Source organism: Talpa europaea (genome assembly GCF_964194135.1).
Source record: "Talpa europaea genome assembly, chromosome: 6".
NCBI lineage: Eukaryota > Metazoa > Chordata > Mammalia > Eulipotyphla > Talpidae > Talpa > Talpa europaea.
The window spans coordinates 91,327,600-91,352,004 of record NC_140072.1 but is presented as its reverse complement, the minus strand read 5'-3'; the positions used below and the strand labels follow the sequence as shown (position 1 = coordinate 91,352,004).

General features: G+C 33.0%; 1 protein-coding gene across 1 annotated transcript in view; it reads right to left on the bottom strand.

The window, feature by feature from the left end:
• Positions 1-2,473: 2,473 nt before the first annotated feature.
• Positions 2,474-24,405, bottom strand: part of UBL3 (ubiquitin like 3) — a gene marked incomplete at both ends in the record, with an annotated part of 64,096 nt that continues 42,164 nt past the window's right edge. Inside the window, 4 exons of the mRNA XM_084234884.1 lie at positions 2,474-2,526; positions 2,842-2,919; positions 10,291-10,377; positions 14,290-14,398. Of these exons, the coding sequence (XP_084091010.1) occupies positions 2,474-2,526; positions 2,842-2,919; positions 10,291-10,377; positions 14,290-14,398 (327 nt within the window). The remainder of the gene's footprint in view (positions 2,527-2,841; positions 2,920-10,290; positions 10,378-14,289; positions 14,399-24,405) is intronic.

Genomic DNA, 24,405 nt, shown 5'->3' with positions numbered 1-24,405 from the left:
CTGTTATTTTGGCGGAGGGATCTTCAATGGTAGCCTTGGTTATGATCGATAATATTTTAATCAACAGGCAGTCCAAGGAACTATTTTAAAAGGGACAGTTGAGTATTTTCATGTATATACTATTAAGGCATCTAAATTTTTGGTGTTTTCATAATATAATTTTACTGCTACTTTTTATTATTTTTTCATTTTGCACAACGATATTAGCTATTGAGTGACATCATTCTTTCTCTACTAGTGAACAAGTTTATCCATTTTGCAAACTCTAAACTGAGGTCTTTCAAAAGGGAAATTATAATGTTGGAACACAGAAATAGACATTGAAAACCAATAGAGAATATTTTTAACCATCATAAAAATTCAATCTTAATTAACTGATAGTCTTTAACTTTGGAAAAACAGAGAGTAATCAGAATTAAAATATGTATTTAAAATAATTACCAGTAGTTTGTTTTACAAAAAAGAATAGAGCCGTAAATGGCTAAATTGCCCAATTAAGTAACTACCAGATGCTTTTTTTAGTTAACACTTAACAGATTCACATTTGAGCTAGTCAACAAAGCATATAAATATTTAACATCTCTTGAATATATGACATTTTAGTGATAACAAAGACTACATAATTCCATCCATTGTTGTGACTGCAGAAATTAACCAGGTTAAATATCAAGGATATATTGGAAATACTCTGAAACCAACAATAGAATATTAAACAAATTTTTTAAAGATTAAGAAATTAAAGTAGAAAACAATTTTGACATGGATGAGACAGTGTTTAAACAACCATTGACCTAATTGAGACCTTTGAAATTACCACTGAAATGCACTACATTGCTTTTAAATTTAGTTTACAGAAAAGAATCTATAAGTACAGGTTGAAGAAAGAAAATGTTTAGTGCTATGTACATTCATTTTAAAACTCTGCTCTATACAAATTTAATTCTGATCGGTATGAACAATATTTTCATAGATCTACTGCATAAAAAGCCTTTTCATCAAAGCATTAACAGTAAATAAAATAACCTGATCACCTTTAAACAAAGCTGACCATTAGAAACCATTTACACTTAATGTTTGTAAGGGCCACGGACAGTTATTAAGTACAGAACACAATGTCAGCCTGCATCTTCATTTTTATAAAGGCTAAAGTTATTTATATGGAATATTGTTCTATACACTACACGCCAATCTATATTTAAGTTCTATAGTTAGGTATTTTATAAGTTTTTTATTAAATATATTCTACACATATTTGTAATTTCATCCAGGAAGAATTTCTTCCCAGTGAAAAAATATAAAATCTTTTATATTTTTTACAGGTTTAGATGAAACTAGCTCATGCTTTAGTGCTGTGCAAATTGTTTTTAGCATATCATTTTTAAATTATTGGTACAAAACAAAAGAATGGCATCCTTAATCATGTATGCCTCAAAACCAGCTTTTATTTTAATATAATTGCAAGCACTAATATCAAATGCAAACTACATAAACAAAATTAGTATTATGGAGAATTTTTTAATTTTAAGAATTCATCTGAACTCTTTAATGAGTAAGCATGAAACTGGACACAGTTATAGATGAGCAACAATTATGGAAAAATTCAATTTGCTGATATTGAAATGCATAAAACTGATGAGTAAATGAGGTTTTCTACTATTTCTGCATGATGATGTCTATAAGTGATTGGAATTTACCCCTCCCACATTAAGGCTAGGAAACGCACTCGCCCCTTTTTGTGCTGTGTGAACAAGCACTCAGTTACTGTCTGACTAAAGAGTGCACGTGTTAAAGGAAAACAATTAGTTTCATCAGCCCTCTACTGAGTGCTTTAAACAACAGGCACATTTTGTTTTTTTCATTTGTTGCAGTGAAAATAGTCACACTCAGTTTAGTATTCTGTGCCAGTGCAGCCAACAAGCTGACTTTGGTAGAATTCACCCAACATTTTAATTTCTGTTCCATTTTTTTCCTCTGAAGTTGGCCCAGGAATTAACTTCTTTGATTGCTGAGTGTCTTCCAGTATGGAATTGTACATGAGTATTTCTAGGTACCATAAACTATGTTACAAATTCTGCTGATGAAGAAAATAATGTCAATCTTTGATAGTGCAAACTGTATTTGGAACACTTGATTTGTTAGTTCTGGTGATGAAAATTTTTGTGGCAGCAAAATGTTTTCTGTTATGAAAGATAACTTGTTAACTTTTCCCCTGGAGATTGACTGCATTCAAAACCTAATATATTTTTAAACTGCTCACCATAAACAAAAATACTAGAAACCAAAAAATCATAGTGGAAAATGTTCTTGGTTCTTTTTACTTTCATGAGAAAAGATGACAATGTTCATGTGGTAATTCAGTTCCATGGATTTACAGGCAGACTCTTCCTAAGGGTTTCTGAAGCTATGTTGGGTTTCTTCTGTCCCAGCAGCATGAAAGACAAAGACTACATCACATCACACTAGCAGACAGTGTTTACAGGATTACACAACAATTACTCTCTCCAGTCTTTTCTCGATTCCTCTGACCTAGGGAAAATGAAAAAATAAAAAGTCTCATTTACAAAAATGCTTAAATTGGAGGTAGGGATGGGGAAGCGGAGGCATCCAGGTATAATAAAGTTTTTATGTTTGCATTTTTAAATTAAATAAGCTATAATAAATAAGCCATAATAAATGTTTTGTTAATTTTAACCTGTTTCCAAAATGTCTAGTTATCAACTTAATAAGCTCTATTCATTAACTATGAAAACTTCCTTTCTTCACAATATCCAAGAAAAATGGAGTAATTTTTGAATGCCTGTGTCTGTGACTCAAGAGGAAACCTCTATAGTCATGGCTTACCTTGAGAGTTTGGCTCTGGCAATGTCTCTCTGGCCACCAAATGCATCACTGTTGTTTTACCAAAAGGAAGTTTTAATGCTATGTGAAAAACAGAAGACCACATGTTACATTCTGATTTCACTAGCAGAGCTGAAACCATTTAAACCACTTAAATAGATTGCTTTGTGTATGACATCCTCAACATGTTAAAATTAATGCATACAGTGTCTCTTACAAAATAAAATAAGCTTGTTATTATAAAAAGTAACCGTTAATTTGGAAATTATTCTTCCCAGCTATGGCTATTAGCTCATCACATGTTATTTAAGGAAACAGAGAAGAGCAAACACATAAGTGGTTAATATTGGAGATAATCCTCAGAGAAGAAAAGGAATTAAAACAATATTTAAGTATGCTTTTCTAAGTTAGGGTAAAGTTTAGATTAAAAGAGATTTGTTTTTAAATCTAATTACATGTCAGCCATCTAATATAATTACTGCACTGAACAGGTCATTATTTTTTTTTTTATTCTTACATTTTTTAAATTTATTTTACATATTTTTACATCATTTTTCATTTTTGCACAATGTATGCATTTTCATCTTGGTAGTTCCCATACAATTCCCACCTCCCCCCCTTGTTTTGATCCTACTCCTTTCTCTCCCCCCACCCCACCACCATAGTGTGTCTCTGGTTTATAGTTGCTTGTTGATCTTGATTTTTACTTTATTATAATTAGTCTTTTTCCAGGTCATTATAATACAGAAACAGAAGTGACAAGCAATTTTAAACTTTTGTCAACCTTGTATTCTTTAGTTAGAAAATAACTTTCTTAAAAAGCTTACTTTAAAAATCACTCTGGCATTATCAATAACCAGTTTTCTAATCAAGTCTTTCAAAGCTTTTTCTCATTCACAAGCAAACATATTTTATTTTGAAATATTTCATACATAAAATAATAGTACACATCCATGTATACACAAACCTTTTAAACAAATACAAATTTCACGGTAAATCCCTTTGCTATTCTGTGTATAAAATTAGAAGCAGCTGATATATCTATATTCCAGAGTAATTTTCCATAGTTATGATGTCCTAGTTCTGAACTAGGAATCCCAAACTACCTTTTATTACAAACATAGTAAGGCTTAAGATTATTACTTAGCAAGTAGGATCCTCCTGCTACCTGCTTTTAAAATCCTGCTCTCAGTCTAATGTTAACACACAGATTTAAGAGTTCTAATTATCTTTATGTAATCAAGGTGAACTTCCATCTTATTTAAAATTGGTCAGTCACTATTTGTTCTGTTCTTTAACCTCTGATGTTAAAGAATGAAGCATGATGGCCCATAAATACTATGATTAAAAAAATAGAGGGGGAAAGCCTTTTGTAATAATATCCTAGGCCTGGTTTAAACATTAAAATACAACTAAAGGGCCTCCCCAGTGGCGCAGCGGTTGAGTGCTGGGTTGCGAAGCTGCCTGCAGCCTCTGCAGCGCCAGTTTGATCCCCGGGTGCTCCCCAGCCACCGGAGGAAGGTCCCGCATGGCTCGCAGACTTCTTCTGCCGCCCGCTGCTCCCCTCAGCAGTGTACTTCGGTCCTTCTGCCTGCTCTGCTCCCCGCTCTGGTGAATCCTCTCACCCTCCCACGCTTCTGACTGTACCCAGTGCTTGTATAAATAAATAAATAAATCTCCAAAAACAAACAAATAAATAAATAAAATATAACTAAAACTTTAAAATTAAAACTTCACTACATGTATTGGGATAACCTGATTGAACTAAAATGTGCACACACTGAGCTGTGTATCGCCCTCATACTATCTTCTTTATAACTCTAGTAAGCCAGAACTGGATTAAAAATCGCATCTCCACTACTTATTAATGAAATGAGTTTTGAGAGAGTTATTTACCCACTCCCTAAGTGGAGTGGGTGAAGAAAGAAAATGGAGAATTACACCTAAATTGTAATTCTTCAGGTAACCTAGGGTAAGGCTGTTATCAATTAAATGAAGCAATCCAAAGTGCCCAGATCAGGACTTGGCACAAAGAAAGCTTTATTCAGTAATCATTAAGATGACTGTCATTTAACCATTGTTTTGAGATATGAGGAAAATAATATCTCAGAAAATAGGTATCTTAACTGAAATGCAAATTTAGAGAAATGTTACATAGACTTGGAAAAGGTACTGAGCAGCTTACCATTTGAAGCCCTTTGATTAATGGGGTCTATTATTTTTCTTCTTTTAAATTTTAACTAGCAATAGTAGATAGATACTAACAGTATCAAAGAAATGAAGGAAGAGGGATACAAGAATCTACATTCACTGTGGATGCTTCTGCTTTCTACTATCACACTGTATGTACAATATACAAAACAGTTTTTCAATCTTTACATAAGTCACCTGGACTTTCAATTTCATCATCAACAAGGTGATGGAAGAGAGCGTATGCATAGAAATAAGTATTTTTTTTTTTATAAATTTTATTGTTATATTCCCCATACAATTGCAGCCCCCCATTCTGACCCCAATCCCTCCCCTCCCGCCCCCGCCCCCCTAAAAGTGTCTCTGGTTCATAGTTTTTTGTTGATTTTGATTTTCACTTTCTTATAGTTATTCATTTTCCTGGTCCATTATTTAAGTTTTCTAGATTCCTGCTATGAGTGAGACCATCCGGTATTTTTCTTTTTCTTTTTGGCTTATTTCGCTGAGCATGATCCCTTCCAGCGCCATCCATGTTGCAGCAAATTGTATGTGTTTATCTTTTTTGAATGCTGAGTAATATTCCATGGTATATATGTACCACATCTTCTTGATCCAGTCATCTATTTTTGGGCATTTGGGTTGTTTCCAAAGCTTAGCTATTGTAAACAGTGCTGCTATAAACATAGGGGTGCAGGTGTTCTTTGGAATTGATGTTTCTGTGTCCTTTGGGTAAATACCTAGGAGTGGAATTGCTGGGTCATATGGAAGCTCTATGTTTAGTAGGTCCAGAAATCTCCACACAGCTTTCCACAGTGGTTGGACCAGTTTGCACTCCCACCAACAGTGCAGAAGAGTTCCTTTTTCTCCACACCCTCGCCAACATTTGTTGTTGCTAGTTTTTTTAATATGTGCCATTCTCACTGGTGTAAGATGGAATCTCATGGTAGTTTTGATTTGCATTTCCCTGATGACAAGTGATGTTGAACATTTTTTCATATGCCTGTTGGCCATTTGCATTTCCTCTTCAGAGAAGTTTCTTTTAAGCTCTTCTGCCCATTTTTTGACTGGATTATTTTCTTTGTTGTTGTTGAGTCTCATCAGCTCTTTGCAGATTTTTGTGATCAGTCCTTTATCATTAGTGTTGGGTGCAAAAATGTTCTCCCAGTTGGTGGGGTTTCTCTTTGTTTTTGTTATTGTCTCCTTTGCTGTGCAAAAGCTCTTTAATTTGATATAGTCCCAGCTGTTTATCTTTGCCTTCACTATCACTGCTTTGGGTGATGTGTCTGTAAAGATGTCTTTGATGTGCAAATCACGTAGTGTTTTGCCTATATTTCCTTCTATATATTTTATGGTTTCAGGTCTTATGTCTAGTTCTTTAATCCATTTTGAGTTGATTTTTGTATATGGTGTGAGGTGGTGGTCAAGCTTCATTCTTTTGCATGTAGCGACCCAGTTTTCCCAGCACCATTTATTGAACAAACTTTCTTTGCTCCAATGCATAGTCTTTGCTCCTTTGTCAAAGATTAGTTGACCATAAATCTGTGGGTTTATTTCTGGATTTTCTATTCGATTCCATTGGTCTGTATGTCTGTTCTTGTTCCAATACCATGCAGTTTTGATGATTATGGCTTTGTAGTATAGTTTGAAGTCTGGGAGTGTGATGCCTCCATTCCCTTCTTTTTTTTTCAGGAGAGCTTTGGCTATTCGGGGTTTTTTGTGATTCCATATGAATTTCATCAATAATTGTTCTATTTCTTTGAAGAATGACATTGAAATTTTGATTGGAATAGCATTGAATCTGTATATTGCTTTTGGAAGGATGGCCATTTTAATAATGTTTATTCTTCCAATCCATGAGCAGGGGATGTCTCTCCATTTCTTTGTGTCTTCTTCTATTTCTTTTAACAGTGTTTTATAGTTTTCTTTGTATAGGTCCTTTACCTCTTTTGTTAGATTTATTCCCAAATATTTGATTTTTTTTGTTTCAATAACAAAAGGGATGGTCTTTTTGATTTCTTCTTCTTCAGATTTATTGTTTGTGTATAGGAAGGCTACTGACTTTTGCGTGTTGATTTTGTATCCTGCCACTTTACTGAACTGATTGATGAGTTGAATTAGCTTTTCTGTGGAGTTTTTGGGGTTCTCTATGTATAATATCATATCGTCTGCAAATAGTGATAGTTTGACTTCTTCTTTTCCTATTTGGATTCCTTGGATGTCTTTCTCTTGTCTTATTGCCCTGGCTAGGACTTCCAGTATTATATTGAAAAGCAATGGTGAGAGTGGACATCCTTGTCTTGTTCCAGATCTTAATGGAATTGCTTTCAGCTTTTCACCATTGAGAATGATACTGGCTGTTGGCTTGTCATAGATGGCCTTTATGATGTTGAGGTATGTTCCTTGTATCCCAAGAACTTCAAGGGCTTTTATCATGAATGGGTGTTGCACTTTGTTGAAAGCTTTCTCAGCATCTATTGATATTATCATATGGTTTTTATATTTCTTTTTGTTGATGTGTTGGATAACGTTGATTGATTTTCGGATGTTAAACCATCCTTGTGCCCCTGGAATGAATCCAACTTGGTCGTGGTGAATTATCTTATGGATACATTGTTGGATTCTGATAGCTAAAATTTTATTGAGGATTTTTGCATCAGTGTTCATTAGGGAGATTGGCCTGTAGTTTTCCTTTTTTGTGTTGTCCTTGTTCGGTTTTGGTATTAGTGTAATGTTGGCTTCATAGAACGTGTTTGGTATTGTCCCTTCCTTCTCAATTTTTTGGAAGAGTTTGTGAAGGATAGGCACTAATTCGTCTCTGAATGTTTGGTAGAATTCATTTGTAAATCCATCAGGTCCTGGGCTTTTGTTTTTGGGGAGGTTTTTGATTACCATTTCAAAGAAATAAGTATTTTAAAGTAAGTGTCCTAGGTGAATCTTATAGTCACTTAGAACATCTCGGAACACAGATGTGGATTGTACTGAACATCAGACTTGGAGCTGATTTCTTCACCCTCTAATTACTAAAGCTGTTATCACACTTTTAACAGATTGAAATTCTGTGTAATTAAAAGATTATATCTCAAAAAGGAATTCAGGTTGTGTTTTAAGAAACTTGGTAAAAACAATTTTAAAACCTGAAACTTATTTTACCACAAAATCTTTAGAATAGCAGAGAATCATTCACATAATGACTGATCCCTTCACGTGGCTGTATCCCCACTACTTTGTATTCACCCAATGTTTGAACATCACCAATAACAAGGATCTCACTCTTTCCCACTGTGGGGCATTCTTTCTTTAGGCAGCTTGACAAGTTAATTTTTTTTTTCTTTTTTTGGATGGGAATTTGTCTACATTTGATTTCCTGCTGTTGGTCCTAAGTGGAATTCATAGGATTACAACAGAGCAAGTTTCAAGCCATGCAGAGAAGCCTAAGCCTTCTCCACACCTGCCATTCAAACATTTGAAGATAGTTGCTATCACTCTGTGTGCTATCTCTGCTGTTAACCATATTCAATATTCAAGAACATAGGAGACTAAAAAGAAAAAATGCAATTAAAAAAAACCCAAATAGCTGAATGTTATTATTCGAACTTTACCAAACACCCGGCTATACTGATGAATTTGAAAGGTATAGATTTATGCTCCTAAGGCCAGAGATTGTTTATTTTTTAAAAGATTGACAGATGGAATTAGAAGACTCTACGGAATGGCAATAAGAAGTCAAACTATACCTTAAAGGTAATGAATTAATAGTTTGATGCTAACATAAATCCTGTCATCTTTAATATGAAGATGGAACTTTGGGGCCACAAAAGAAAGATAATTAAACAATTAAGGTGGTGGCAAAAGGCTCAAGTAGATCAATACTCAAAGGGAAAGAGATCTCAACATTCATTCACATCACCAATAGCTTAGATTCAATCAACATTTCTGATCAACATTACACACGGATATGTGAGGCAATCAGAAAAAGACTAAAACATGATACCATCCTTAAAGAATGTATAATTCAATCAGGGAGCTAACAATTAATTCTTACATTGAGTTGATACATCTAAACATACAAAGAGTTATAAAAGGCAAACAATCATTGATTTGAAATGGCAGATTATCTCTTAGTAGCAGTACTTTTTAGACCAGTTATAACACTGGCAGCAAACTTGGTTTTGTGTGTGACATTATATTCAATAATCATTTGCACTCATTTACTCCAGTCCTTATTATATAGTATTTTACAGCAGAGTTTATCTACTACATAATAGTAGAGCACCTTGAAGGAAGAGATTCCACCATGTTCAACCTTGCATCTCTAATTGTTCAGGACAGTGTTGGCACATAAGAAATGAATATATGCTGAATAAATGAATTAAAATATTCTACCTTTAAGGAAAAACAGATTAAATGTTTCATCATTAGATTTACATAGAAAAATATGTCAGGCTATATTTAAGCAAAGATATATTAAAATAGGTCACTTCATATAACTACAAATTTCTAATTATCAGAATATATTTGAAATACATGTACTAAAAGCAAACAAACCCTGCTGATTGTAGAAAATGTACCCATAAGAGGGCACTATTGAGCTGTATTTCTTCAATCACATATAAAGAGCATGATAGTTAACAAATTGTTTCTAATGTCACACAGTTCTAAGTGCTCTGAATATATAAACTAATTTAACCTCTCCCATCTTATGGGTAGACACTATTGTTACTCCATTTTATTGATCAAAAAACTGGACATAAAGCACTAAAGTAACTTGCACAAGATTACACAGCCACTAAGTATAGTGGGGAACTATGATACAACCTGGTTCTAAAATCTGTCCTTTCAATCACTACTACACTGTTTCTCTTATCTCTAATCTAATTTATTCTTGCACGATTGGCAACTACATCAGTCCAACTGAAAACATCCCTTCATTGTTAAAAATGAAAACCAATAATCAAAAACTTTTTTTTTATGTGCCTGGTTATTATATCAAATTATGTTACCCAAAAGTAAAATATAACTACATTTATAAGAGAACGGGTATGGACTCCCACCTATCATGGAAAGCTTAGTCCACATGGTAGAAAACACTCATCAAAGTGCTAAAATTAAACTTAACACAAAATGTAAAGAAGAATACTCAAAAAATTAGCAGAATTCAGACTTTAAAATTTTTTTAAAAATCAAATATTAATATTTAAACAAACAAATGTATAAGGCTGCCATGATACAGACATTAAATACCATTACAAAGGTGACTATTACCTCCTAATGTGACATTTCCATGTAGAAATCGTCCTTGATAAATAAGTCGTAGAATATTTGGACTGCTGACTTGCTCTTCTTCCCAGTCTGAAAACAGCCAGTGAATTTGTTAGATATTATGGTATTATTGCATTGTTCTACAATTTCAGATACACATTAATTAGATAAAATGCATCAAAGAAGACACTTGGAGCTTCCTAATAATTGAAATAATCGCTATTCATGCAATCATTGCAGTCTTGGTTCTTGGTAATTCTTCATTTTAAAATTTAAGAGCTGCAGAAAGACTAGCTGCTGCTTCTTAAAGAATACTCAGAAATGTAGCAAATATAGTGCTGAAGTTTAAAAATCAGAACAAATAATTTGAAAAAAGCCCAACTGTAGTGAAGACATATCATCTGAAAATTAATATCAGTTGCCAGTAATTAACAGACAATATTATAATCTTCCAGTATTTGTACCTGTTAAAATGATAAATAGGCAATTAGAAACAATAGGTTTAACAGATTTTTAAAAGAATATGTTGACACAGAATACAGCAAAAAAGTTAGATCACAATAAAACTGGCAAATAAAAACAAAAAAGAGAAAGTAACAAAATCAAATATTTACTCTTGGATAATGTTAATTTATCACTTTATTTTCTTTTTGAGGCCAATTGGTAAATATTAGTGATACAATGCAGGTTCACTTTACCCAAAAATACTCAGAAGAAGAAACTAAAAAATATATTAGAAGACAATATTATTAATATGAAAGCTAGAAAAGTATACAGAAAAATCAAAAGACAAACTGGCGCATAGGATGGGTAACAGAACATTTCCCGATAGTGTACAACTTAGGTTATAGTAAAACAGGGAATACTAGACTTAAAATAATGTTTTAAAGGACTCTACTGTTATGACAGAGTATGAGGATACTAATTTTCATAGCTTGTAGATTAAGTAATTTAAGCTCTGATTTTTGATAAAGCTTTGAGAATTCCATATCATCTTTCTCAAGAATTGTGTTTGTTTCCTATAGAAACTCCTTTCATAAGATGAAGAAAACTGTCAACATAAAAACTGGTTTGAAATATCTTCAAGAGAAAGTGATAGAAGAGAGAAGAGGCAGGTAATTTTCTTTGACTTTTCAAAAAATGTTTAAAATAATGAATATGAATTTGATAACAGTGCCTTCTCAGTGACTCATTTCTGCCCCCTCAGGCCTTATCTCCTGCCCCCTGCCTGGCATGTCTTTGTTGCCTTCTGACTCTCAGATCTCTCTTCTAGAATGAAGATCAAATAAACCTGATTCATCTAAAGATCAAATAAGCCTCTGAATCATATAGAATGTTGTAAACCAATATTATCTCAATAAAAAATAATACAACATTAAACGAATTATTAGTTAACATAATACTTTTGGTCAAGATGGGAATATTCTATAGCTATCAAATCAAAGTAATTGTCTAATTCACAGGAAAAATTATTTTGAAAACTTTAAAGTATATTTTTTAAGATGCACAAACTTGAAGTGACATATTTCATTATCTTTTACAGAGTGAGACGCTTTCCATGTAGTTCACTGGTTTACTATGCTCTCTCATTTTCCCTCTCAGAGCCTCTGAAATTTAGAAAGACCTATAGAAAAACAATGCTTTTGGAATTTCAGCTAATAACATACATTTAGTGGATTATTTTTTAGACCACTGCCTGATAATAGCTATGTACCTTACTATTCCACCTATTAACAATACTTCATTAAGATACATAAATGTATACTAAGAAAAACTAATTCCTACTGATGTAAATATTTATTATATCTTTATGATATGTACCAGCAGATATTTATATTCACTGACTTCTACTATTTTATGTGATATAATATAGAACCTAGATGTTTAATTCAAATATTTTTATATCAAATAAAAATTCAACTATTTTTATTCCCTGCAGATAGTGTCTAAAATTGCTGAGAACTGACAAAGTGGGCAAAGATTGGGTTCATAAATCTTTGTTTGAAAAACAATTTTCAATACTAGCTCATTCATCTGGGAAATATTTATGGCAAAGACCCACCCTTGAATCTCACCTTTATTTATCATTAGTCTGAATATTTAAAGGAATCAAAGTTTAATAAGTAAACTTTAATATCTAAGTCAAACAATTATGAAGTTAAACATTTTTCCCACCCCAAGTTATAATATTGCCCAAATAAAACAAATTTTTGAGATTACTCTTTTTAATCTTGTGTATCTTTTCTACAATATCCATAGATTTCAAAAACCTCCTTCCCCAAGTCATAAAAATAAACCCTTAAATCACACTTGTTAGAATACTACTATCAGACAGCTATTCAAGAATGCTTTTCATACTGATGGTTACCTCTCCTGGTTGGCTATGAAGAAATTCATAGCCGTCTATTTCACTTTTTCTGAAATTCCTTCATACCTGCAACCTTTAGCTTCAATCCACCCCTGTTTTAAGAATTAGCAGCGACCTGTCCCTAAGGTTATCAGTGGGGAAAAAGATCCAGTTATTAAAAGCATTTCCATAAATCAGTGTATCTTAAACTGAGGTCTATGAACACAACAGAGACATCTTCAGAGGGTCTGACAGTCCTCTTCAAGAATTTTTAAATTGTACCTTCATTAGATTAATCAAACAGCAACTTTATAACCAAGTGCCAGCATTGGTATTTTAGTGCTCACACTTGCATTTAGGTTTATGATTATACTGGTCTCAAAGTAGCACTTTAATTATCAAGAGGATAATAAGAAAAGAACAAAAGTTGACTTAATACATAAATGATGCATTCTTGCTAAGAGAAGGCTCAAATGACAATCTGGTACACTGTATGAATGAAAGTTTTGTGGTGAATCTGTAGATAGCTGGTGCTCATACAGCAAGCAGAAGCACAAGCATGCCAAACTCAACAGTACCATATTCATGGTCAAAGCAATGAGCTGGTTTTAGGAAAAAAAAAAAAAAAAAAAAAATCATCTGACATGTTAATATTGTTATTTTGAACACTACCAATTTTGGAGTTATATTTGTATTTTCTTTGGAGTTATATTTGTATTTTCTTTGTAGATCTGTTTTAGTCTCATACCAGCTAATAAAGATAAAGAATTTTAATTGGGTTTTCTCTATTTTTAAAAATACATATTTTAGTAAAAGTAATTTAAGTGAATACTAAAGAATCTACAAGAATTTTCTTTCCCTAAAAGGTCTCTATATATTAATCTAAAGCTGAGAAACAATGTTCTAATTGATATATTTTGTATATACTGTGTTTTTTGTTGAAGCAAGTCTTATCCTTTAATAGTCCAAATTGCTTTAAGTTAGCATAAGTGAAATCAGCTAAAATGGTCAAATCACTATGCCATAAAAAGGGTTAAGATGATTTGGGAAAAGTTCAAAGGAAAACATAAAGACTCCCCCTTGGGAGGCAAGACAAAGTCTTACTAAACAGCAAAGAACTAAACGAAGGACTATCACATTCATCCACCAAAGGAGTCAGTTTGCCATAGACATTGGCTTGAAAATGCAAAGCATAAATGGACTGTATACCTTCTTGATCCTGTGGTATTTCACTGAACTCATGAATTAGAAATTAGCTGTGAAACCCAATTTTAAACAGGTAATGTTTAGAATAGACAAAGAGAATGCATAACTTGTTAAAGATAACTTTTCATTTTGTGTTTTGGTAAAAATAGGTGTATTGATGTGAAAGTGTGTGTTTTAGCTTTGTGTTTTTCTTTTAAAAAATAATATTCATTTACATTTAAAGACAAAACTGGATCTTTGCACACTGGCTCAGCACCATTCTGCAGGTGGGAGCTGAATTGCAAATTCTAAAGACCTGACAGGGTGATCCCTTTATCTTTAAGCCTTATACCTTCAAATATTTGTCTTTAGTATTTTATGTATTTATAACTTTTTCAAAATGTTGGCAGAACAAGATCGGGCATAAAGAATTAACATTACTCAGTCTCAAGAAAAAAAACAACACTCACCCATTGGCCAATTGTCATATACATGCTTTGCAATGTCTGACGCAGAATCATTAGGAGAAAACAGGAACTCTTTCGTTTTGCCGCTTACCAAGATGAGGCGCAAATTTATCTGGAAAAAACAGTGATTCTTTTAATTCAATCTTGAAATATTTGATGTAAAAAAAGACTCAGGTTTTTCATTTCAATCACATTCTAAAATACCAGTAATGCCAGTTCCTCATTTTTATTTACTTAAATTTTGTAAAGACTTTTTTTTAAAGAATGGGAATTTGGTATGTTATTTAATTTGCTATTATTTAGTATATGTGAGGAGGCAGATATATTTGTCATAATACATGAACAAAGGAAAACCAAAATTTATCATGCTTTTAAATTTAACTACAACAATGTTCAAGAATTAGATATCTGCAAACTATTATTATTACTATAGCATATATATGTTTGCTATTCAAAACTAGTAAAAATGGTGACTGCAGATCTCATCATTAAACTGGAAAAAATTTAATTGGTAATTTACTGTAGAAAAAATAAAGATAAAACAATGAATTATATTAAACTTTTTATACTATAAAATAACTCAAACTTAAACAAATTAACCAGAAACCGTAATTTTAAAGAATTTGATAAGGGTTAATAGAGGAGTCAATAATAATAGTCATTTTAATTCCAATTGTGTGATCATTTATTTTCTTGGAAGGGTGAGAAGGACCTCTCTGTGAAACAGGACAGAAGTACACCCTCAGTGAAAAACCTAGGTGGATGATAGAATTAAAAATTTTGAGAGCCACTGGATCTACTTTCCCAAGTCACTACACATTTGTTTATTCCATTCTTAAAACATTTCCCAAAGTGTCTGTTTTTCAATTTTATCATTATTCATAATTAATTTGATGATATTTTATTAAAAGCATGATATCTATTTGTTTTCCTATTAAGTCACAGAAATATAAATGTGGTTTTCCACACCCCTGGGCCTCTATTAAGACCCAAGTCTTTCCTAAAAGTTGGGTCCAGTCCAGAGCGGAACCCCAGGACTAGGCAATCTGGCCTCACTGCTTTATGTATCAAGAACTAGAATATCACTGTACCAGCTTGAATTGTGCCAGGTTGTAGGTTACCCAAGCTTACACTTTCCCCTTCAGTCACATACACACACACACACACACACACACACATTTTGCTTATAAAAATATACCAGAAAATCTTTAAGATGAAAAAGTTTGCAATAAATAAATTGCTGCCCATTGCTGCACTATCAAAATACCAGGTCATACTAACACCATGGCCAATGCTACTTCTAGTGCTGCAACACTTTGGAATTGTGCTTGAGTTATAAAATATCTTCCTGAGAAACATGCTACACACAAGAATTCTGTGTCTTATGGCATGCAGCTGGATTTCACACTAGGAGGACGAGATTTGGACTTGATGTTAGTAAATATATTTTAATTGTACTTACATTATATCTCAATAAAGTTATTTTTTTTTAAAGAAAAAGAAATCTATATTGCAGGTGAAAAGTCCTTTCAATATGTCCAGTAATAATTTCTTGCTGCCTTTCCTAACTAGAATTTCTAACAAAATTAGACAAAGAGTTTAATATAGAAAGCAATCTGATGAAATCACATTGCTATAGAGAATGATTCAGAAACTCTCTAAGCTCCATTTGAACAAAATTCAAGGTGTAGTGTGCAAGAATAACTAACTTGTAAGAAAGTACCATCTTACTTATTTTCTATAACAAGTAAGTAATCAACGATTGGTAAGCATGGAAACTTACATCTATATAATACAACGTAAATCTTAAGTTTTCACAGATATATCACTTTTCATAGATGTCTCTTTTAAGTGTGAATATTGATATTTCTTGTGCTATGAACATATCTGGAATCTCTTAATGACTTCAAACTACTGTACAAGGGTCCTTCAGTGGGGGGGGGGAGAAGAGGGATTAGGGTCAGAATAAGGGGGGGTGGGAATTGTATGGGGAATATAACCAACATGAAAATGCATACATTGCAAAAATGAAAAATGATGTAAGAATTATATAAAATATTTTTTAAAAAATCTAAAAAAAAAAAAACCTTTATTCAATAACAGTGGGAAAAAAAAAATTACCCAAGAAAGCATGCCCCTTCCTTTGTAATGGTTCAGAAACATGTACTTGTTTAACCAGAAATAAATATAATTAAATTGAAACTTTCAAAGAGTTATATAAATGATATGAACCTATTTCTTGGAATCATCTTTTAGAATTTATTTCTATTAAGCTTTCATTCAAGTTATATATTTAAAAATAACAGATAAAAAGAAGACTTAATCCTTAGAAGCTATAAAGGTGTCACCAAAGCATGTTAGATTTTCCTTAATTTTTTTTTACTATAGAAGTAGAAAAATAAATGATAATACATCCTTACCTTGGAAATATGCAATCATTAAATGACATAAGATATAGACCTATATGATTTTACATGAAAACATGTCAACAGAATCTATAAACAAATCAAAGGAACACACACCTCTCATTCCATAAATGCATAACATTAGCTGGGTTCATGCTGCAAATTTCTCAGAATTTCTTGTTTTAAAACTGATACATATCATTATCCCCAATAAAGTGATTTTTTTTTTTTTTTTTTTTTTGTGGGACCTTGGCCGGTGGCCGGGGATCGACCTGGCACTGCAGAGGCTGCGGGCAGCCTCACAACCCAGTGCTCAACCGCTGCGCCACCAGTGGAGGCCTGATATTTCACTTTTATACATCAAAATCAATGGTTTATGAATTTATATTCTGTCTAGATGTTCAGAATATTGGAAACTTTTGGCCTCTAAGGTATGTTTGACCTGAGTAAAAAAATATTTTTTTAAATGTACTCAGGTGGGCATAAAACTTCTCAGTCTGAGACAGAACCTACTAATCTCTACTTACTCATACTGACCTGTTTCCTACACTCAGGAAATCCACCTGGCCCCAGAAACATGTGTTTGTAACTCATGGCAGAGTTTAGAAGTGGTTTTGGTTTATGAAGGGAGAACAAAAAGCAGGATAAGGTTTTAAAATATACTTAGAGGGAACCTAATCATTCCTCTTGGTGGGGAAGGAGACTGGGACAACTTCAAGAGTGAGTCTATAAATACACAATTCTAAGAATTTATCACATCATAGTTAAAACTATCTAAAACTGACAGTAACAGTAAAATACTACTTTGGAAAGAAATTTATGTCCAAAATTAAAAATAACAGCAATAAACCCACGAAATTAAATCGCTGGGTAAAACTAACACATTGAAACATTTCCAAAGCCTGGAGCATACTTTAAACATAATTTGTTGACTAATACTTGTTTCTTCATTTTCAAGATGCAAGTGGAAAGGGAGACTGGAAAAGTCAGTGCTAAAATTCAGTGTTAAGTGTTCTGGGCATCTTATCTATTAATGTATAATAAAATGAGAATAGATAATAATCATTTGTTTGGCAGTGATACTGATGTGTGGATGGTTCTAACATGTAAAAACACCTCAGTGTTTGTCAGGTTCTAGATCTTCACTGCCAACAACATGCCATAATTTATATAAATGCTATCGTTTAGTAAGGCATTTTGAATAGTACAATTAATTCTGAGCTTTCCTCTTCCATTGCATACACACGTTAACATGTATTCTGACATGAAAGATCAACAGACAAGTAAGACTGGACTTGTTCCTAGGCTTATGTAAGAGAACCTTGATCCTAGGCTAGAAGTATGAATCTGCCAAAGTAGTCAAATACTAAGACTGTTAACACCAATGGGAGAAAACACTACATTCCATATTCTCTTTTGAAGAAATAAATCTTGAAAGCAACCACCTAGATAAACATTTAGATGCACATGTGTTGAGTAGTTATTATTCCTGTATTACAGTAAGTATCTTCTCAGGTTTATTCAGATAAATAATGCCAATAATGTCAATGTCAATTATAGCTCCTCTCAATAAATATGAACTAGTTTCCTTTAAATATTTATTAATGAAAGACCTTTAAACTTCTTTGAAGCCAAGCTAAGTCAATCTATAAAATACCCAGAAGAACCTTGTTATGTGAGGTAATGGGATTTTTAACATGTCAAAGTGGGTTAAAAACAAGGCTCTTAATTACTGCATAAAATTATGATATGCTTCATGTACACAAAAACAAAATTAAAATAAATAGGCACATAAATTGTCAAAAAATGGTCAATCAAGATTCTGAATGACTTGATGAGGTGGAACTCCTATTAGGTAATAAAATCCCCAAGGGATACCATTTAGATCAGCCAAATGAATTGTGTATTTTATAATTGTGTAATTTATAATTACTTTTGAGCAAAACAAGACCATCAGTGAGGGAGAACTACCATGATCGTTTCCTGCAAGACCAACGGAAACAAGAAAATTTCCAAGCATATAATTTCAAGTTAAAAAATGTTTTCAGTCAAGCTGCCATTTCTATTTGTTAGATTATTTCATAATTTTGAAGAAATCTCATCTAGAACTTAATTCATACCATTTGTGTACAGCTGGTCAGCATGGAAAAAATTAGAGAAAGGAAAGAGGGAAAATGGAAGATGAATGGATTGGGATGGTTTCTGGAAATAAAACAGCCAATTACGGAGAGGGACCATTCCCTTTAAAACAAACATTGATGGCTTTCCAACCAAGGGCTCAATATGTTAATCAGAAAAGGAATTTCCAACTTCCCCTCAAAGAGTACCTTAAGAATAAAAATGAGGAATATTCAAGTATTCAATTCACATTTAAGTGAAGCATCTTTGTCCTGGTAGTTCTCATTTCTGCCTTTCTTGCTAAAGGATAAGCAAGTGTTCATAGGAAAGGTGTGAGACTTTCTCTGTAAATTATTTTTTAAAGCTCTCAACTTATCTCAAGAGACTTATATTGCTTTGGAAAAAAAAAGCCAATCCAAAAGGTTACATACTCTACAATGTCATTTTATTCTTGAAATGACAGATTTATTATTATGGGGAACACATTAGTGGAGGCCAGGTGTTAGGACGGAAGGGGGGCGGTTAGGAAGAGAGGGCTGCCGTGTCTAGAAAAGGGAAGCACATGGGATCCTTATGATGGAACTATTCTGTGTTTTACTGTGATAATGGCCACACGAATATGCCACGTAATAAAACTACAGAACTAAATATATACACATACACAAATATGTACATGTGAAACTGGAGAACCTGAATAAAGTTTGTGTATTTTATCAGTGTCAATTTCTTGTTGTGATATTAAACTGCAGTTATGTAAGATGTTACCAATAGGGAAACCAGGTGAAGGGTATAAGGGATTTCTCTGTACTAATTCTTACAATTGCTTGTGAATCTATAATTACCTCAAAACAAAAATCTTTTAAGAAGGCAAGCACTCAACTTGCTAAAAATTTGTATGATATTATAGATGTTTGTTTGCACTTGTATTAGAGTGCTTTTTTAAAAATAATATTGTATTAAAATAATTACTTGAGCTAAAAGAGAGATATAAGCGGACTGAATTATTTTAAGTTAATGAATTTGAAAAAGGATAAACATTTTCTTTTTTCTAAAGTTATGGATTTATAAATATCATATTTACAATTTTTGTTTACTGCATATAAAAGAAACCTGGGATGAAGGAGAAATGTGTTCATTTTTCTACATAGGAACGATTTGAAACAAAGCACTCAAACAATTACAGTGTTAAAATATGGTAATCGTATGTATTACATAAACCTTAGTCGTTTATTTATTCAAACATTTTCTAAAACAAATGTTATGCTTGGCGCCCAGCTTACAAAGGCTTAATATAAAGTCCACTGAGGATTTCATAACTTTGAAAGTATGAAAGAGACAAACATAATTATGGAGGAGAAGGGTAGCTAGGATATAAAACTGTACATGCTCAGTAAATACTTGCTGAATGATTTTTAAAAATAAGAGAGAGTCTAAGATTCCAGAGTAGGGTATACTGAGTGAATAAGGAAGTAAAAATGCTAACAGTTTATTGTGGGGATTACTGTATTTCAGGTACAGCACTTAATTACTTTACCTAGGCCCATCACTGAAGCAGATATTACAACCCCTACTATAGAGCTGTGGCACTGAGTATAGAGACTTTAGTGTGTGGGTAAGCTGAGATTTGACCAGGCTCACCGACAATACAATACAATACCTGCTGTTTCCCAACAGTGAGGTAGGTGAGCCAGCAAATTCCTTACCATGGTCTCCATGGCCTGCCTTATGATACTCCATCATCACCAGTGAACTCTTGCCCTCGCTATGTGCCAACCACAGGATCTTCTTTCAGTTCCTCAAAACTATCACATTCATACTTGCCCTCAAGATCTTTACACAGGCTGTTCCTTCTGTTTGGGATGCTAGGCGCCCCACACTCCCCACCCTAATCCATACTCACTCTACCTTATATATGTTTAAGAAAGAACAGCATAAATAAATTTCCCTGAGCCTAGTCATGATGAAATAATGAAACTAATTTCTGGGGGGGGGGGGGGGGGGAGGAGCAGGGAACCAATTTCAAAATAGAAATGTAGAAGCCAAAAACGCATTCCTATTCCTTACTGGAATGGAAAAGCAGTCCTATTTGCGAAGAAGTTATATAAGACATCCATGAAAACAGATTTTAACCTTTAAGAAAACACATCTGAATTCTTGTCTATGACTTTACAAATATATATATAATGGAGTCATAAACTAAGGTACACTGAAATTTATCAAAAATGGATTGAAACCATGGGACCTTTTTTTACAGTCTTTTTATCACTTAACCTGATTCTAATATATACAAAATATTAATTCTTTATAGTTAAAAACTCAGTGGGTTTTTTGGATTGCAGAAATACCTACTGTAAACATAGGTAAGGGGGGAGGTAGAGACCTACTTGGCTTAAGTTCCCAATTAAATGTTCACAACATCTCATTTCACCTGGAAATGTGCATTTCCAGAACATTTAGCTCATTTTAAAATGAAGGTGGAGGACTACATTCCAAAGCAGCATTTAATGTTTTTTTTAATTATATTAACCCCTCAACTATCGATAAATTATTTTTCAAGCACTGAACATAAATAAGGCGCTGAACTATAGTAACTTATCAAACCTACTTGGTTTCTATGTAGATTGATTTTTCCCCCCTCATCAGTGAGTAAACAAAGAAAACACTGGGTTCATGTAAGCACATTTTAGAATCAAATAATGTAGCTCAAATTTATACAGATTTTAGTTCCTGGCATATATAGTAAGTGCCTAATTAAGTATTTACTATTAACATTACTATAGCCATAATCAATTTAGTAAGTCACATAATATTAAACTATATAGTGCTCATTCTTTAAGTATTTTATACTGCACATTTACTTTAAAATAAGTTTGGGGAACTCTGATCAAGTTAAAATTCCACAAGAAGACTAAGTAATATACATTCTTGAGAAATCTTACAAGTTATTTTTCAAGTTCCAAATCCTATAAACTTAGAAAGCACGCTGGTTTTGAAATTAAATCACGGTTCTGCATCACTTTAAAACCTAACCACAAACTTTTAAAACTTGCACATAGGATACAAACTATCTGCTTTAACCAGATTTTAATGTGCAATCGACCAGTCTAACTTCCTAGACATACTATCAACTAAACAGCAGATTTGAATGAAACCAAAGCACTCTCTCTGGGACACTGGGTTTGTATCTAGGGAAACCTTTGTTTTGAGGAGGAGTTTTAGATCTCATGACTCAGTTAATTAAGAACAACAGTTCGGTACAATTGTTTCTGCCAACCAAGCACTGAAGATATTGATAGAAAAGGAACCGGCAAAAAGCAAAGCAATAGAGAAGACATTGGAGAAGGGCGAGAATAGTAGTTTCACATAGTCATAATATATTAATGTATTTATATATTCATATTTTCACAAATTTCAGGAAGATGACAATTCTTATTCTCTGCCATCTACCTACCATTAGTGGAAATATGACGGCACAATTTTATTGGTTAAGGCCCTGAAACCGTGGGAAAGGAAATATTTACTGAATACCAACTAGGTACTATATTATTTCATTTGAGTAGTTCTAGCACAGATAGTATTTTGACACCTGTTATATACAGTATTTTCCCTTCTCTCTAGCATCCTGCTACTCCAATAAATCCAGAATTCAGGTGTGACAAAGGAGAATATTTACATGTTGATATTTTGTCTTGTCTTTGCCATTGTTTGAGGCTTCTACCATGTTCCCCTTGAAGTAAGTGCTTGCCTTTTGTGTAGGTATCAATTCCCAGATTCTCTCCCTCCCACTTCTCTGTATTATCAAATCCTCAGTACTAATTTAAATTCCATGGTCTGCACAATATTCTTCAATCACTGACCTTTTTTTAAAATAAAGATCTATTTATTTATGCATACAAGAGCTGGGGTGTAGGTCAGAGGTATGGGAGTGAGAGAATTTACCAGAAGACAGAGTGGAGAGCAGGACAGGCAGATCTATGAAAATACACTGCTGAGGGGAGCAGCTGGGAGACAGGAGAGGTATGCTGCACCATGTGGGTCAGCTCCCTGACTGGGGATTGAACTCATGCTACACTGCTGTAGATAGCTTCATAGTGCTGTGACTTAACCCCCTGCACCAATCGGGAGACTGTCAATCATTTACCTTTTAAGATTGGAAGGAATCTCACAATTCATTGAGTTCATAGAAAGGAAACAGATGAGGAAAAGGGGCCCTGAGAGACTAGCTAGTTCTAGTGACAAAGCAGAAAAGGAAACCAGATTTTCTATTTCCTAGGTCATAGTCGGTTTCAGTATACTTAAATATCTTCTCAAATCACCTTGTCACTCTCCCTCTATATTTTTTAAATATTCAGATTTATGTCTTACTCAAATAGCCACTCTAGATGCTAGATGCCTTTTTCTCTTTCGATTCATGCAACTTTTGAGACAAAATACTCATATGCTCTACACTAACTGAAAACTAATCCTGCATTTCTCTGAATGCTGGAAGTTCTAAGAAATATAAGTAAATGTTAAGAGGGAAAAAAAGTTCTTATTTACTGTAAAAAGAAGTTTGAAAATATCAGATTAAAAAATTCAAATGACATTATCTGCCAAAAGTTGGGGGAAGGGAGAATGGGTGTGTTACTGTTTAATGGATATAGAGTTTCAGTTTTGCTAGATGAAAATGGTTCTATAGTTGGATGGTAATGATAGTTTCACAACATTATGAATGTCTTTAATATCACTGAAGTATAGGTTCAAAAATGGTTACAACAGTGTATTTTCCTATAATCTAAAAACAAAAATATTTACTAAAAATCTATACAAGTTTCTTTCTGCAAAACTTCTCAAAATCTTTTATATGCCTAAATAAAAATTTGTGAATCTCTGAGGGAACAAGGGCCGATCCCAGTGCTCATGGTTATTCTACTTTCAGTTAATACTTCAAAAGATGGAGCACATGAGTGTTTATAAAATAAAGTAATAGGCTAGATGCTGAAGAAGATACAAAGATGATCAGAATACAATCACTACTAATGCTATAGTACTTGCGTTTACTATAGAGCATTCAAGCACCTCAGTAGTCAGTGGGGCTAACATAAGTAGTCACTGAAAATCAAGTTTGTTTAGTGATTTTCAAATTTGTTGGGAGGATGTATTAATGTGGAATCTGATTTGCCTGTAATGGGAAAAAAAATTGTTATCAATCTGAAGGCATAATATTTTATCATTAAAAATGATGAGATTATTAAAATCATTTATTGCTAGAGGATATGTGACTTCTCTCATTATAGCATTTAATTGTAAACTACATATTTGTATCTCTATTATATGAAAATTCTTGTAAGATGGGCACTTTTAAAACACAATTCATTAAGGCTTATTTTTCTGATACTTTTAAGAAAATACAGGGATCATGGTTTAGACATGATGCTATGGCAATGGCTAAAAAGACAGTAATTTTAATGTGTGCCTTTGCCCTTTGAAAGTGAAACTAATGGTTCTAGACAACTGTTAAAATCCATTTTAGCTCGATATCATATGATTAGGATTAAACAGAAAAGACATGTTATTTAGAAATAACAATTTTATTATATATACAAAATAATGAACA